General features: G+C 35.8%; 1 protein-coding gene, 1 long non-coding RNA gene and 1 pseudogene across 7 annotated transcripts; 2 read left to right on the forward strand and 1 right to left on the reverse strand.

The window, feature by feature from the left end:
* On the forward strand, window positions 186-1,369 carry LOC107612173 (annotated as a pseudogene).
* LOC107612175 (zinc finger protein BRUTUS-like At1g18910) lies at window positions 6,985-17,275 on the reverse strand. 6 transcript variants are annotated; one of them, XM_021109970.1, is made up of 7 exons: window positions 16,686-16,712; window positions 16,188-16,231; window positions 16,014-16,104; window positions 9,328-9,580; window positions 7,572-7,776; window positions 7,341-7,481; window positions 6,985-7,256 (listed from the first exon to the last, which is right to left on the reverse strand). In XM_021109970.1, exons 3-6 carry the CDS (start codon window positions 16,077-16,079, stop codon window positions 7,442-7,444), a joined length of 564 nt encoding a protein of 187 aa, XP_020965629.1. In that variant the 5' UTR covers window positions 16,080-16,104; window positions 16,188-16,231; window positions 16,686-16,712; the 3' UTR covers window positions 6,985-7,256; window positions 7,341-7,441. The 6 variants fall into 6 exon arrangements, with proteins under 6 accessions (XP_020965629.1, XP_020965628.1, XP_020965632.1 ...); XM_021109969.1 differs by having other exon boundaries at window positions 6,987-7,256; window positions 16,014-16,054; window positions 16,686-17,275; XM_021109972.1 differs by lacking the exon at window positions 9,328-9,580 and having other exon boundaries at window positions 6,990-7,256; window positions 16,014-16,054; window positions 16,686-17,258.
* LOC107612180 lies at window positions 9,587-14,386 on the forward strand. The gene is made up of 2 exons (XR_002353034.1): window positions 9,587-10,553; window positions 13,481-14,386. It is a non-coding gene; the product is annotated as an uncharacterized LOC107612180 (long non-coding RNA).

The following is a 17,520-nucleotide window of genomic DNA, read 5'->3' on the forward strand; positions in this document are numbered from 1 at the left end:
ATTTATTTTTTTAATATATATTGTTAGAATATAATTAGGATCAATTAGAATTATTTAATATATCTGAATATTTTTTATAAAATATTACGTCTTTATTATTACGATTCTCTTAACCCCTATAAATACCCTTCTATATTATATCATTCTACATAACTTAAATATACTCAATAATATACAAATTCTTTTTCCAAAAAAAATAATTGTAATTGATCCTATTTATATTCTCTCTCCACCGAGTCACTGACTCGTCAAGTACCGAAGCTCCGATTCCACCTCGAGTCCAACTCAATTAGCTCGATCGAAGAAGATGTGTAGCACCTTTGCCGCCGCCGCAGACTCTTCCATCTCCGGCGACGGTGACTCCCCCACTGCCGTCAAGATTATGCTATTCGGCATTAGGGTGGTGGTGGACTCCATGAGGAAAAGCTTCAGTATGAACAATCTGTCGCAGTACGTGCATCCTCAAGATGACTCCAACAACAACAAAGACGCTCCTCACAACTTCGGCAAGAACCGCGAGCGCGAGCGCAAGCGAGGTGTTCAGTGGACGGAGGAAGAGCACAAGCTGTTCCTGGTGGGATTGTAGCCTGGTGGGATTGCAGAAGGTAAGGAAAGGTGATTGGAGAGGGATCTCTAGGAACTACGTCAAGACTCGGACGCCCACGCAGGTCGCCAGCCATGCTCAGAAGTACTTCCTCCGCCGGAGCAATCTCAACCGCTGTCGCCGTAGATCCAGCCTCTTTGACATCACCACCGATTCGGTCCCTTCGATTCCAATGGAGGAAGAACAGATCCAGAACGGAGACAGTGTGCCTCATTCACAGCCTCTGTGCCCTGCAGCTCCTGAGAATAGCAACACCAATGGATTTCCGATGGTGCCGGTGTATCCGTTGGGGGTTGGTCCAGGTGTGATCAGTCGAAGCTGGGAATCCAATGGATGAACTAACTCTAAGACAGGCAAACATGGAGCTTAATGTGCAAACCAAGCTACTCCATCCGATTCCTGTTGCTTCAAATCCTAAAACATGCACCGTGTCTGATGTTCCCTCCGGCTCTAATTCGCCCCTCAACTTGCCAACATTGTCCCTGGGACTATCCTTCACATCTGATCAAAGACAGACTCCATCAAGACATTCGGCTTTCCATTCGATTCCGAGTTTAAATAACGGAGATAGCATCATAAGTGTTGCTTGATAGACATTATGTCTCTCATGGTTATTATAAAGTCCATGTCTAGAGCATCTTGGATTCACATATAGAAGATGTTTTATTATTGGGATAAGTTAAGAGAAAGATGTTGAAGGAAAAGGGCGATGGATCAGAGAAGGCAAAATGCAAAAGCTTAGGTTAATGAACTAAATTTAATCCTTCAGTTCCTTGTACAGAGTACAGACCCCGAGGTCCGGTTCCTTCTTTGTTTGCTCATGTTAATGTTTATGACCTTATTAAAAATATATATATAATTCTAATCGATCCTAATTAATCATAATTATATTCTAACATATATAAGTTATAATTTATTGAAATAGAATTATAGATTATGTTTTTATTATTTGAGCCAGTTCGTGAACTCGAGCCCGCTCATGAGTTTTTGTTGAGTCAAACTTGAGCTTACGAAATATGCTCAATTGTTGATGAGTCGAACCGTGAACTAAGCTTAATTTTCGTGAGCCGAGCTTGAACTTGGTCTAACTGGACTCACTTCCAGCCTAAGTGTACAAATCTGATACAATCACATTGTATTTTGTCTTATCTCGTTTATAGAACATTGTAAATAAAATACGTATATTCTTATTTTTTTTATACTATAAACGAGATAACAGATAAGATGAATTTTCATAAAAATATTATAAATTATATATTTTATAAATAAAAGATTTTTATTTATTTAAAAAAATCTATTTTTTTTACCAAAGATAGGAGACTCGAACCCGCAACCTCTTAATTGAGTATAGGGAGACTATGTCATTTGAGCTATATCTCAATGAGTTATAACTCAAATGGCATAATCTCTCTATACTCAATTAAGAGGTTACGAGTTCGAGTATCTTATCTTTGATAAAAAAAAATCTGTTAATTGAAATGATGTATGATATTTTATATATTTTTAATTTATATCTTATATTTTAACCTATACTATTTACATAAATAATTGATTTAATAACTAATTTTTTATATACACATAACATAATTGATAACTACGCATTTATTTATAAATGTATCTAATTTAAATAGTAATAATCTAAAACTTCTATAAGTTACAAGTTGTAACAAAATAAAAAACGTGTAACCAATTGGATACATATGTTATACAGTTATAGAGTAGGAAAATTTTGGAATATGAAAATTGGACAACAAATAGAAAAATTTTCACTATACAAATTGACAAACATGTGGACCATTTTGACTATAACCAATAGGAGCACGTTTTAGAATTAATGGACAAAATTTCGCCTCAAAACAACATAGGACAAGTGATGTTTTGCCTTCTCCACACAAGCGTGACTACTTTTCAGCAGAGAGTTGAGTTGGAAGAAAAAAAATGTTGTTAGAATGATAGTTGGTAAAGAAGCTTAAGGGTCAAGAATTAAGACAACAATGTTGCTACTTTAAGGAAAAGCAAAAAAATGTAAAACAATTGACTTGCCACACTTGTCGGCCGCAGTGAAAGAAATGTAGCTCAACTATTGTTCCAAGATTTCTTCTTCTATATATTATTGTTGTCTCTTCCATTACAACATATGCAAATAAAAAGGCTCAAAGTATATTATTGGACTATGCATACTGATGATGGATATGACGTAACAACTGACTGTACAGAGATAGAGATTGGAATTTGACACACCCACAGATACCTGCTTCTTCTGACACGTGCTCTTGTAGGACACGTCATTCTTTATGAAATAATAAAGATATTTTTGAAGCACAGTAGGTATTTTGAAATATGAAATATGCGTAAAAATATCTCATATTGATACATAATTTTACATGTCAAGTGCTATTTCTCATGAAATTCTAGAAGTATTTTTGAAGCACAACAGAATTTGGAATTTTGGATTATGCAGTATGCACAGGGGCATTGATATTAACACATAGTTTTACATGCCCATTTGATTTATGATGGTTTTCAGTGACTAAGAGAAGGCTGAAGACTTTTTGCCTTTTTATCTCATACCCGGTCACGAGACTTTTTCTTTTGTCTCGTATCCAGCCATAAGACTATTCTTTTTGTCTCGTCGACCAGCACGAGATATTTTTCAATTTTATCTCTTGGGCAGCAGAAACAGAAATGTAGTAGAAGAGAGGAAGAATTACACCAAGATATATCTTGGTTCAGCTGCTAAGTACAGTGCAGCCTACATCCAGTCTCCATCACAACAATGATGAAATTTCACTATAATCATCTTTGATTACAAACACCAATTCTCCCTAGGAACTACCCTTCCTATCCGGGACAAGTCCAGAATCTAAAACCCCAATCCTGAACTTGACTTGGTTACTGCCAAGCTTTCAACTGCTAAGTGCTAACCCAACTCGCAAGGAGATTCTCACAGATTCATGAAACATAATATAGATGTACAAAGGACCTCTAAGGACATCTATGGCTTTTTCTTTTAATTTTGCACTCTCTGCCTTTTTCCGCTCTATGGCTTTTTCTTTACAAACCTCATTGTTTGCCTTTTTTCCATGAGACTCAAGACAGACAAAATTAAACAGAAAAATACAAAACAAAAAATATTGAAGGAGAAGAAATTCTGTTAGCTTAGGTAACTATGAGAACACTGTGCCTTGCATTCTCACTCCTTTATCCTTGAATCAAACCCTGACTGTTCACCCTTACTTATAGGGAGAAGCCTCAAAGGTTGAAAACCAAACAAACCAAGCTAATCTTCTTCTTTTTCAAAACAGAACCAGTTCAGCCAGAAAGAGAGAAGAGATAACACATGCAAAACCCAACATGCAATTACCTCTAGTCATTCCTTGGTCACTAACAATCATCAATCTGAGCCTTCCATCTTGTCTTGCTCTCCAAGATGAACTTCTAGCCCTTGATGCATGCTTGATGATAACTTCATCTGCTCCAATCACTGCCCCTTCCATCACGTAGCCACTGTAGCTACCTTCTGTGGTGGTTGAGCAGAATCAGAGACAAGTCATCCTTCCAATGATCTTCTTCTCTGACCAAAATCTTCTCTTCCATTTTTGGTATGGAGAAGGCAAGATCTCTTCACCAAATCTTACCATAAGTGATGAGAATCTTAGCCACAGCATACTTTTAGTTTTGTTTTTCTTGTCATCATTGTGATGGTCTTGTAGCGTGCTTCTTCTTCTTTTCGGTGGCTAGCTTTAGCTTCCATGGTTGCTGCTGTGGTATGACCGAAAAAAAAGAAAGAGTAGAGAGAGAAGAAAGAAAAGACAAAGCTATGAGTAATGAGTGTTATCACAAATAAATTAATTAAGATCAACTCCCCATGCTTTTGTGTAGTAGCGTGTAAGCTACATTAAAGCCATCACATCACTTTCTCTCTCTCATTTATGTTTCCAATGCTAGCAAATTAAATTTTGAAATCCATCCCAAAGTAAGAAATGGGATCCGTTGGAAGCATTGAAACAAAACATTTGCTTTCTTTCTTAATTTGATTCGGACCATGCAAGCTTGCCTTCAAGCAATTTAATTTTGGGCTTAGTCCAACATGGTTCTCGTCCAATTAATCACAAATTGCGTCTACCACTTAATATACCATACTTTAAACAGAGCTAGATACTTAAAAGCACATTGGGCTTGCAGTAATAAGTCAAACTGGCCCAATAAAATAATTCAGCCAACATAATCATATTTAACATCAAGGCTGAAGGTAAGATGCATATATGGGTTTGCAACAGTTTTCCTTTATTTTCGGCCTAAACAGAACCTGCATAGCAAAAATTAATTTAATCAACATATATGAATTAATATTTTTGCAATTAATAATGTTTAGTTATCACAAATGTTAATTTAGAGTTTTCCAAACTCATCAATCTCCCCCTTCATGACAAACATTATTAAAATTGAAATAGAAAGAAATTAAAGATTAGAGTATAGAATACTCCCTTTGCAGATTAGTATTTCTTCCCTTTTCAAATGTTACAAGGCTCCCCCTTAATGTATACTATTTTACCAAGGGAAGCTTTATACCTGTAACTTTAGAAATCAAGCTTAGGCAACTATGTTATTCAATATATTAATTTTTGAGATGTTGAATGCTTAATTTATGAGCAGATTTGGATGACAAACAAAACTCTTTTGTTATCATAAAAGTGATTTTTCTGCTCAAGCGCATACAAAAACAATTTGGTACAAACAAAGATTGATGTTTCCTAAAACTGCTTTTCAAGCTATTTTGAAACTATTTTTCAATTAACAAATCAGAGCAAATTAATCATAGCAAGAAAAATATTTCTAATCAAGCATGATCATCTCAAACCATAGCAACTATTCAGATTTTTCATGTCACAGCTTAAAGGAACTGCCAAAAATAAATTCAAAACAGCAAACATTTTATCAAGGTAAATTAAATGCATTACAAACGCAGCAAACAAACATTTTACCAAGATAAGTCAAAATAAATTACAAACATCAAGCAGCAGCAATCAAGATAGAACAGCTGCATCATCAAACATATCATCACAACAAGATATTGAAACTTGAAACAAGTAAGATCATGAATCCACAAAGGATTTCATCCCCTGTTATATTATGTTAATTTCAATTTTCCAGCATTTCTCCCCCTTTTGGTATCAAGGGGCACCTGCAAAAGATGACATATAGAACAAAATATCCAAAATATACCCAAAGTGTCAAGAGTGTTTCACAGTGACAAATATCTATAGTACCAAAATAAACTACTACAATTTCAGATTGAGCCGTCATAAGCCAAATATCAATAAACAGAAAAGAAACAGGGATTAATCATCAGATAAATGAAACTCAGGTTCCTCAGCCTCTTCTTCATTAGCAGCACCCAACTCTTCCTCAAAGCTTTGTAACATCAGACTCACTCTATCCTTGCACCTCATCCAAGCCCTCTCATTCTCATAGGCTAGCTTGCGGGCCGCCTTATGGGATTGTACCATCAGCTCCGACATGTTTGAGAATTCAGTGAGGATTTCTTTGATTGATTTTGTTGCCTTGGAAGACTTAGGCCGACTCTCAAAGTCACTATTCGAGGCTACAGATTTCTTCCCTTTTGTTCCCTTCACAGCTCCTCCTCCTTTGATCATAGATACCTTATTTTCTACAGCTTCATTTAGGAGATCAATTTTAAAATATTTAAAAATACTTGTTAAAAACAAGCCATAAGGTAGATTCTCCTTTTTGGTGCTCTTAACTGATTCCCACATGTGTCTGATCATAAGGTAACCAAATGATATAGGAGTAGATGTAACAAGAGCAAAATGTATGAGAGAGTCAGAAAAGGTTACTCTGTTATGGGAACCACTTTGAGGGGTCAGAATGGTGCCGTCCAAGCCAGATAAATTTTTACAAATATGTTGCAGGACGATTTTGTACGTGACCCCAACCTGGGAGTCCAACTTCTCAGCCATATAAGCTCTTGGCCCCGCATCCGTATAGCCCAGGACAGTTCCAATTACCTCAGTGTTCAGAGTTATGTAAACCTTCTTGACATAGGAGTGGATGGTGCCATCAATCAGCCGCATGTTGGCATAGAACTCACATACCAAACCGGGATAGACCGATTTCGAAATATGAAGCAGTGGTGTCCATTGAAGAAGTTCAAACCAAGGTTCTGAAAACCGAACCGGTCATCGAATCGCTCTAGCTACTGGTTCACTGGTTTATAGATTTAACCGGTTCAACCGTGGTTGAACCGAAAAAACTGTTTTATAATAAAATAATAAATAAAATATAAATAAGCACATAAAAATATAAATATAGTCTAATCTAAACTTTAAAATATCATTCAAATTAAAAGTACTACATAAACCAAAACGTTATAATCTCATTCAAATACAAATTCAAAATCAAAAGTCAACAAACAAAACAACCAATCAAACATAAAATAGCAGCATCAAAATGATCCAAGTTTGTCATCAATCATCAAAATCCTCCATAACTTGCTGCAGATTTGCGTCATTGATTTCATCACCTTCATTTTCACTACTTGAACCAGAAAAACCAAGTGGTGCAGCATAAAATGTACTAGTACTCCCACCACCACCACCACCACCTTGATCTAAATCAGCATCAATATCATCTAAGAAAATATAACACATTATCAATAAATTAAAGATCAAAGCTATTGTAATTTATTGTCTGATCAATAAACTATAATACTCACCAAGCAAGTCTTCAATATTACTTGGAAGATCATGCTCTTTTTCAACAACCTCTTCCGTCACCCAAAAATCAACCTTATCAATAGTTTCAATATCGATTGGATCATATTGCAACTTTTGCTTTCTTTTTTTTTCTTTCCTTCCTAACAAATTAAATACAATATATGATAAGCCTGGTATATTAACTATACAAAATCTAATGATATGAAATGAAAGGATGAAATATATATTACCTGGATTTAAGACTCAAATTATATGTAACATACACAATATCACTTAGCCTATCATACTCCAATCTATTCCTTCTTGTTGTATGAATTTGATCAAAAAGACTCCAATTCCTTTCACACCCTGAAGAAGCAGATGCTTGGCTAAGAATGTGAACTACCATTTTTTGTAAACATGGAACAGAACTACCAAACAACATCCACCATTCATCTACAAATTACAATTCCATATCTCAAGTATTAGTTATCAAATTAAGAAAACCAAAACATAAAATAAGTAAATAACTAAAACTTATTATCAAACAGATATTATTACTAGATTGAAGTTTTTTTGCAGCTGGAACAGCTTCAAGCCTATCAAAGCTTTCCTTTTAATCTCTATATAAATGTATTTTTTTCATTGCCTCAACTGAATCTAAATTATTAACCTTGCAATGCAATGTAACAAGATCAAGTAAAGCTCGCATGATCTCAGGTGCTTCTCTATAATTTTCAGAAAAAAAGCAAGTAGGATTCAAGTAATAGGCTACTGCATGGAGATTTTTTTTCAAATGTTTGTCCCATCTTGAGTTGATAATCTCTGTGTAAGGTTGATATGCATTCTTCCTATGCTTGAACATTTCTTTGATTCCATTTTTTGACCTCAACATACCTTCATAAACAATTCCCAATGATGGTTTATCATCGGCATCTACCAACCTCAGCAATTTAATCAACAGACTCACAATTTGGCATGCAGTAAAACAATCATCCCAAAATTTATTGTCTAGGATAATTGCACTCACAGCTCTACAATTAGCACTCCTTCCTAATTTGTGTCCGGTAAAGTGTGGATCTACAACCAATGATTGTAAATGCGATTTGCGCTAAAAAATACTCATCAATGTGAGGAAGACAGTGGCAAAACGAGTTGCACCTGGACGAACAATCTCCCTCTAATCAGTTCTTTGTCTTAGCCAAGACAAGAACACCGAATAATTATACACAAACACGGTAATCTTCGAAGCACGAGTTGCAAGGCTAGAAATATGTGGCATGCTGCTTATATCTTTTAGGATAAGATTCAAGCAATGACCAGCACAAGGTAACCAGTGAATATTTTCAAATTTCTTATTAATAAGCCTACTAGCAGCAACATAATTCGCAGCATTATCGGTCACTACATGAATAATATTATCAGGTCCAATCCATTCAATCACCTCTGAAAACAAGTCACACAAGCTTGAAGCATTTTTAACCATACTTGAGGCATCTACAGATTTCACAAAGCACAACCCTTTCTTACAATAAACCAAAAAATTAATCATACTAGAAGTTTGTGACTGATTTTCGTTACTCGCGGGAGGAAGAGAACGTTCATTCAAAGCAAAATTATTTTCAGCATTATTATTCCTAGGTAGTTCTTGGTTGATACTTTCATCCATACCTAAACATTACCAGAAATCCAACCCAATAATCTCAACTCTAAAGTTCACAAGAAATGAACAAACAACATCCAAAATTGAAAATTCAAAGTTTAGCAGTTCATCATGTCTCAAAATCAGAGTTCACAAAATCATGTCACAAAATCAAAGTTCACAAAATCATGTCACAAAATCAGAGTCCATCATGTCACAAAATCAAAGAGCTACTCAATGAACAGAGTTCACAATATCAGATTTCATCACAGTATTAGAGACTCAGAGTTCATCATGCAACAGTTATTCAGTCATTCAGTGATTCAATCAAACAATCATAACTTCATAACTAAAATAAAAATTACCTGGAACTCGAAGGCTTTCTCTCAGAGCTCGAAGGCACCTTGAGGCTTCAGGCTTCAACGCTTCAACCGAACATGCAGTAGGCCAGTAGGGAGAGTGGGAGACAGACAGCGACGACGAGTGGTGACTGGTCGAAGGAAGTGATTGCTCGACGGAGCTAACTGCGCGACGGCGAACCCGTGTGGTCGTGCGAGCCGGTGAGATCGCGATGGCGTTCTCTACTTCTCTCTGAACCTTGATGAGAATGAAGCTGAACTGTGAAAGGAAAAGTGAGAAGGGCGAAGGGATTAGGGATTCAGACTCAGCGTTCATCATTTAGGGTTTCAGAGCTCCAAACGACAGCGTTTTGCTGCACAGCTCAAAAATCGGTTGGGTCACGGTTCGGTTCGACCGACCGATTACCAGCCGGTTCACCGGTTCAACTCCGGTTTCTAGATTTTATGGTTTTCCTTATTGTTCGAACCGTTTTACTGCCCAATTCACGGTTCGACCAGCCGGTTCAAACAGAGGAGCAACGCTGATACCTTTGTTTGTGAGTAAGTCGAGATTGACTAGATAGGTGGCACAAAGATGGAGTTTTTTCAAAACCTCCTTATGGAATTCATAAGAGGCACAAGAGTTGAACATGGCTGGATCAAAGTGAGAATGTGGTTTGTTGAACTTGTTTTTGAAATCTAATCATGGTTCTGAAAATCGGTTCGAACCGGCCGATCGAACCGGTCAAACCATGAACCGGGCAGTAAAACGATTCGAACATTGAGAAAAACCGTAAAATCTGGAAACCGGAGTTGAACTGGTGAACCGGCCGATAACCGGTCGTTCGAACCGAACCGTGACCCGGCCGATTTTTGAGCTATGCAGCAAAACACTGCCGTTTGGAGCTCTGAAACCCTAAATGATGAACGCTGAGTCTGAATCCCTAATTCCTACGCCCTTCTCACTTTCCCTTTCACAGTTCAGCTTCACCATTCTCATCAAGGTTCAAAGAGAAGTAGAGAACGCCATCACGATCTCACCGGCTCACACGGCCACACGGGTTCGCCGTCGCGCAGTCATGTCCGTCGCGCAGTCAGCTCCGTCGAGCAATCACTTCCTTCGACCAGTCACCACTCGGCGTCGCTGTCTGTCTCCTACTCTCCCTACTGGCCTACTGCATGTTTGATTGAAGCGTTGAAGCCTCAAGCCTCAAGGTGCCTTCGAGCTCTGAGAGAAAGCCTTCGAGTTCCAGGTAATTTTCATTTTAGTTATGAAGTTATGATTGTTTGATTGAATCACTGAATAACTGTTGCATGATGAACTCTGAGTCTCTGATACTGTGATGAAATCTGATACTGTGAACTCTGTTCATTGAGTAGCTCTTTGATTTTGTGACATGATGAACTCTGAATTCTGAAACTGTGAACTCTGATTTTGTGACATGATTTTGTGAACTCTGATTTTGTCAACTCTGATTTTGAGACATAATGAACTGCTAAACTTTGAATTTTCAATTTTGGATGTTGTTTGTTCATTTGTTGTGAACTTGAGAGTTGAGATTATTAGGTTGGATTGTTGGTAATGTTTAGGTATGGATGAAAGTATCAACCAAGAACTACCTAGGAATAATAATGCTGAAAATAATTCTGCTTCGAATGAATGTTCTCTTCCTCCCGTGAGTAACGAAAATCAGCCACAAACTTCTAGTGTTCGGGAAAAATCTGATCTTGCTTGGAGATACGTTGCTTTACAAAATATAAATGAAAAACCGTATTACCAATCCTTATTTTGTCTGAGTACTTTTGGGGGCGGGGGAATTAATAGAATGAAAAAGCATTTGGCGAAAATAGGTGGAGACATTAAGAAATGTTCTAAGGTCCCGTATGATGTAGAAAAACAAATGGAAGGATTATTGAAAGAGATTCAGAAAAGTAAAACTAGTAAAAGGAAAGTAAGTTTCAACGAAGAGGGTACCGATGAGTGTGAGGATGCAATTGATGAAGCAATAGCGCAAGAAGAACAACAAACTCCAAGTCAGTTACCAACTAAGGAGGTTATTGGAGGCGATCTAAAAAAAGAAAGTAAAAACCATTATTCCTCCTATGTTTGCACCAAGAACAACTCCGAGAAGTCAACAAGTCTGAAAAGCGTGTTTCAAAACGAAGAGGCGCTTCATGAAGTTGATAAGCGAGTGGCTAGATGGCTAATGGATTGTAGGATTCCTTTCAATGCGGTTATGTCACCCCTTTTTCAAGATACGCTGGATGGTGTAGCTGGCTTTGGGCCTGGTCATAAAGGTCCTTCTTACGACTCTTTGAGGGTTAACTTATTAGCCGATCTCAAAAGGGAGTGTCAAATGGTTGTTGAAAGCTATAGGTCTGCTTTGAAAGAAACTGGATGTACTCTCATGGCTGATGGTTGGATAGATCAAAGGCAAAGAACGTTGATTAATTTTTTGGTTTATTGTAAGAAAGGGTTGTGCTTTGTGAAATCTGTAGATGCCTCAAGTATGGTTAAAAATGCTTCAAGCTTGTGTGACTTGTTTTCAGAGGTAATTGAATGGATTGGACCTGATAATATTGTTCATGTAGTGACCGATAATGCTGCAAATTATGTTGCTGTTGGTAGGCTTATTAATAAGAAATTTAAAAATATTCACTGGTCACCTTGTGCTGCTCATTGCTTGAATCTTATCCTAAAAGATATAAGCAGCATGCCACATATTTCTAGCCTTGCAACTCGTGCTTCGAAGATTATCGTGTTTGTGTATAATCATTCGGTGTTCTTGTCTTGGCTAAGACAAAGAACTGATTGGAGGGAGATTGTTCGTCCAGGTGCAACTCGTTTTGCCACTGTCTTCCTCACATTGATGAGTATCTTTGAGCGCAAATCGCATTTACAATCATTGGTTGTTGATCCACACTTTACCGGACACAAATTAGGAAGGACTGCTAATGGTAGAGCTGTGAGTGCAATTATCCTAGACAATAAATTTTGGGATGATTGTTTTACATGCCAAATTGTGAGTCTGTTGATTAAATTGCTGAGGTTGGTAGATGCCGATGATAAACTATCATTGGGATTTGTTTATGAAGGTATGCTGAGGTCAGAAAATGGAATCAAAGAAATGTTCAAGCATAGGAAGAATGCATATCAACCTTACACAGAGATTATCAACTCAAGATAGGACAAACATTTGAAAAAAAAAATCTCCATGCATCAGCTTATTACTTGAATCCTGCTTGCTTTTTTTCTGAAAATTATAGAGAAGCACCTGAGGTCATCCGAGCTTTACTTGATCTTGTTACATTGCATTGCAAGGTTAATAATTTAGATTCAGTTGTAATGAAAGAAATACACTTATATAGAAATCGAAAGGAAAGTTTTGATAGGCCTGAAGCTGTTCCAGCTGCAAAAAAACTTCAACCTGGTAATAATATCTGTTTGATAATAAGCTTTAGTTATTTACTTATTTTATGTTTTGGTTTCCTTAATTTGATAACTAATACTTGAGATATGGAATTGTAACTTGTAGATGAATGGTGGAGGTTGTTTTGTAGTTCTGCTCCATATTTACAAAAAATGGCAGTTCGCGTTCTTAGCCAAGCATCTGCTTCTTCAGGGTGTGAAAGGAATTGGAATCTTTTTTATCAAATTCATACAACAAGAAGGAATAGATTGGAGCATGATAGGCTAAGTGATATTGTGTATGTTACATATAATTTGCGTCTTAAATCCAGGTAATATATATTTCATCCTTTCATTTCATATCATTAGATTTTGTATAGTTAATATACTAGGCTTATTATATATTGTATTTAATTTGTTAGGAAGGAAAGAAAAAAAGGAAAGCAAAAGTTGCAATATGATCCAATCGATATTGAAACTATTGATAAGGTTGATTTTTGGATGACGGAAGAGGTTGTTAAAAAAGAGCATGATCTTCCAAGTAATATTGAAGACTTGCTTGGTGAGTATTATAGTTTATTGATCAGATAATAAATTACAATAGCTTTGATCTTTAATTTATTGATAATGTGTTATATTTTCTTAGATGAGATTGATGCTGATTTAGATCAAGGTGGTGATGGTGGTGGTGGAAGTACTAGTACATTTTATGCTTTTTCTGGTCCAAGTAGTGAAAATGAAGGTGATGAAATCAATGACGCAAATCTGCAGCAAGTTATGGAGAATTTTGATGATTGATGACAAACTTGGATCATTTTGATGCTGCTATGTTATGTTTGATTGGTTGTTTTGTTTGTTGACTTTTGATTTTGAATTTGTATTTGAATGAGATTATAACGTTTTGGTTTATGTAGTACTTTTAATTTGAATGCATAACACCAGGGAGCCAACAAATATGGAGTCATTAGATTTCAAAAACAAGTTCAACAAACCACATTCTCACTTTGATCCGGCCAGGTTCAACTCTTGTGCCTCTTATGAATTCCATAAGGAGGTTTTGGAAAAACGTCATCTTTGTGCCACCTATCTAGTCAATCTCGACTCACTCACAAACAAAGGTATCCATAAGGAGGTTTTGGAAAAACGCCATTTTTGTGCCACCTATCTAGTCAATCTCGACTCACTCACAAAGGTATCTGCGTTGCTCCTCTGTTTGAACTTCTTCAATAGACACTGCTACTTCATATTCAGAAACCGGTCTATCCCGGTTTGGTACGTGAGTTCTATGCCAACATGCGTCTGATTAATGGCACCATCCACTCCTATGTCAAGAATGTTTACATAACACCGAGGCAATTGGAACTGCCCTGGGCTATACGGATGCAGGGCCAAGAGCTTATATGGCTGAGAAGTGGGACTTCCAAGTTGGGGTCACATACAAAATCGTCCTGCAACATATTTGTAAAAATTTATCTGGCTTGGATGGCACCATTCCGACCCACAAAGCCCTCGGCCCTACAAACTCTCTGCTTCACAGGATCATCACTCACATCCTGACCCCTTAAAGTGGTTCCCATAACAGAGTAACATTTTCTGACTCTCTCATACTTTTTGCTCGTTACATCTACTCCTATTTCATTTGGTTACCTTATGATCAGACACATGTGGGAATCAGTTAAGAGCACCAAAAAGGCAAATCTGTCTTATGCCATGTTTTTAACAAGTATTTTTGAATATTTTAAAATTGATCTCCTAAATGAAGCGGTAGAAAATAAGATATCTATGATCAAAGGAGGAGGAGCTGTGAAGGGAACAAAAGAGAAGAAATCTGTAGCCTCAGATAGTGACTTTGAGAGTCGGCCTGAGTCCTCCAACGCAACAGAATCAATCAAAGAAATCCTCACTGAATTCTCAAACATGTCGAAGCTGATTATCTAATCATTTTTAAAAAATTATTTTTTTCCTAATAAATATTAAAATAAACAATTTAAAATATTTCAAATTTAGACAAAAAAAAAAAAACAAAAGAAAATACACGCATTTCTTTTTTAATGTATTCATCTTCTTGAATGCTGCCAATGGATTCTAGCTTATACCACGAAGATTCTGATTAAGGAATCCAAGAGATACTCATTCAATCGAAGGTAGAACGGGAGTGGTTGTCAGGCATGCGTTCATAGATTGAGAATGGTGATGAGTGTCACAGATCATCACATTCATCATATTGAAGTACGAATGAACATCTTAGATAGAAACAAGCGTGTTTGAATAGAAAACAGAAATAATTGCATTAATTCATCGAGACACAGCAGAGCTCCTCACCCCCAACAATGGAGTTTAGAGACTCATGCCGTCAAAGAGTACAAAGTTCAGATCTAAAAATGTCATGAGGTGCAAAATAAATCTCTAAAAGTTGTTTAAATACTAAACTAGTAACCCAGGTTTACAGAAAATGAGTAAACTAAGATAGATGGTGCAGAAACTATGAAGCACGGATTCTCCTATGGTGCCGGCGTATCCGTGTCGGACACGAATCCGACACCGATACTCGACGGATACTTCAAACGAGCGTATTGGTGGTGTGTCTTCTTACGGTGCAGAATTTTGGTGAAGCTGTCACGAATCCGAACGAGTCCGATCCGATTTTGTGGTTTTATGGTCCAATTAACCGATTTTTTTCTAATTTTAAAATATTTTAAAATTAAAACAAATCAAAATTTAAATTAAAAAAAAATTGGTATATGTTCATACTAATCTCCGACTTTTATCTAGAATGGGTGAAGATTATAAAAAAGGAGATACCAGTATGTGGGACGTCAGAGTTGATGACAACAGTCCAGATCTGAGTGAGGTTTCGTATTTATCTTTAGATGAACCAAACATAGAAGCTGTGGTATTTGCGGATGATGGACTTGGAGGTGAAAAAATTGATACATTTTCTATTAGCGAGATGGCAAGAGTAGATTAAAATTTTTTATTTTTTTAATAATTGCATAATTTTTAGACTTTTTTATACAACTATATTTTCTCTTATATTTACAATATGCTATTTTATTAATTTAATATATTATTTAAATTTTAATTCACAACGTATCCTAAACGTGTCGTATCCAATTTTTTATAAAAAGAACGTGTCGGCGTATCCGTGTCGTGTCGTGTCCGTATCGCGTGTCGTATCGGTGCTTCCTAGCCATAAACACTATTATTTTAAAAGTTTGACGCTATAATGATATAAAATATGAAGTTAAGACAAAAGTGTTGCTACTTTAAAGGAAAGCATGAAAATGTAATACCATTGACTTACCACACTTGTCGCGGTGGAAGCAATTTTCAGATCCTCCAGTTCTGTATTGAAACATTTCAGAATCATTCAATAACTAACGAAGAAAAGTACCCTAAACCAAATGCAACAACATTAGAAGTGCATACAATGCTTTTTGAAGAACAGGCACAAGGAAAATGTTCTACTAATTCATACCTGCAAATTCCACAGCCGCCGCAATGGTATTGTTTCTTAGATACCTGCAGCAAATAAATTAAATAATATAATAGTATCATCTCGTACATTCTATGTGTCGATTTTTCAAAAGAGCCATTAAGAAAGAAATTGAGTGAATTTTTATTTTCTTTAGATGTGTTTGGATGAAAGAAAAATAAGAAGGAAAGAAATAGTATAAAAAAACAATTTTACTCTTATGTTATAAAATATATTAAAAAAAATAAAAGGATAATATTAGAAGTAAAGAGAGAGAATTATTTTTCTCTCCATTTTTTCTCCATTGTTGGAGGAAAAGAAAATTGGTGGGTCCCACCAATATTTTTCTATCCCATTTTCTTTTCTCTCCCATTTCTCCTTCAACCAAACAAAGGAAATAACTATTTTCCTTTCAATTTCTTTCTCTTCCTTTTCCTTTCTCCCATTTTCACCTCAAACAAACACACCAAGGGATCGTCAGCTCAAGAACGAAATACTCACATCGTCATCAAAAAGCTTGCATGTCCCGCAAAAGTACTTCCCCATACAAATGTCATATAAATTATAATAATACACAATAATAGTTTGAAGCTGCAGCGATTATTAGTCTTATTTGAATTTAAGTTTATGTGTTGAGTCGCTCTCCTAGAATTTCCTCACCTGTTAGTTAAGATTTTATTTTATACAGAGGGATAGGAGTTGTATCTGAGTTTTATTTGAATCCTTTTGTATGATATTTATTAATCTTACTAACTATGTGACTAGTATTGCTTGGAAATCTTTGATATATGATTTTAATTAATAGAAACAAAATTTTTCGGCTTTTCTTAAAAATTGAAATACGAAATCGAACTAAAAGCTCGGTATTAAATAGTAAATACGGAAAACAGGTCAATAACACCTCATTTTTAGTACGATTATGACGTGCTGAAAGTTAGGGTGTTACAATTAGCTTCAGAATTCCTTTTAACTATGCAACTTTTTCTTTCTTCTATGTCTATGAACACTTGTGCTTACTCGCATGCAGATCAAGGGGGGAGGTAAGCATAGGCCTTCACCCCCAACTTTTTTTTAACAAAGTTAACAATTCATATATAAAGTTTTATTTATTTTTCTCATGATATTATATTAATAACATATTAAGTAAATTCATTAAAACAATTATATTTTATATTTTTTTTTCAAAAAATATATTTTAAATGCATATAACAAAATTATTAGAATAATTTATTTATATTATTTTATAACATATTTATTTATAATATGAAGCATAAAAATATAACTTCCTATCACAATAATCCTCAACAAAGTAAACTAATAAAAAAATAGATAATTT

This window comes from Arachis ipaensis, chromosome B08 (genome assembly GCF_000816755.2).
Source record: "Arachis ipaensis cultivar K30076 chromosome B08, Araip1.1, whole genome shotgun sequence".
Classification (NCBI taxonomy): Eukaryota; Viridiplantae; Streptophyta; class Magnoliopsida; order Fabales; family Fabaceae; genus Arachis; species Arachis ipaensis.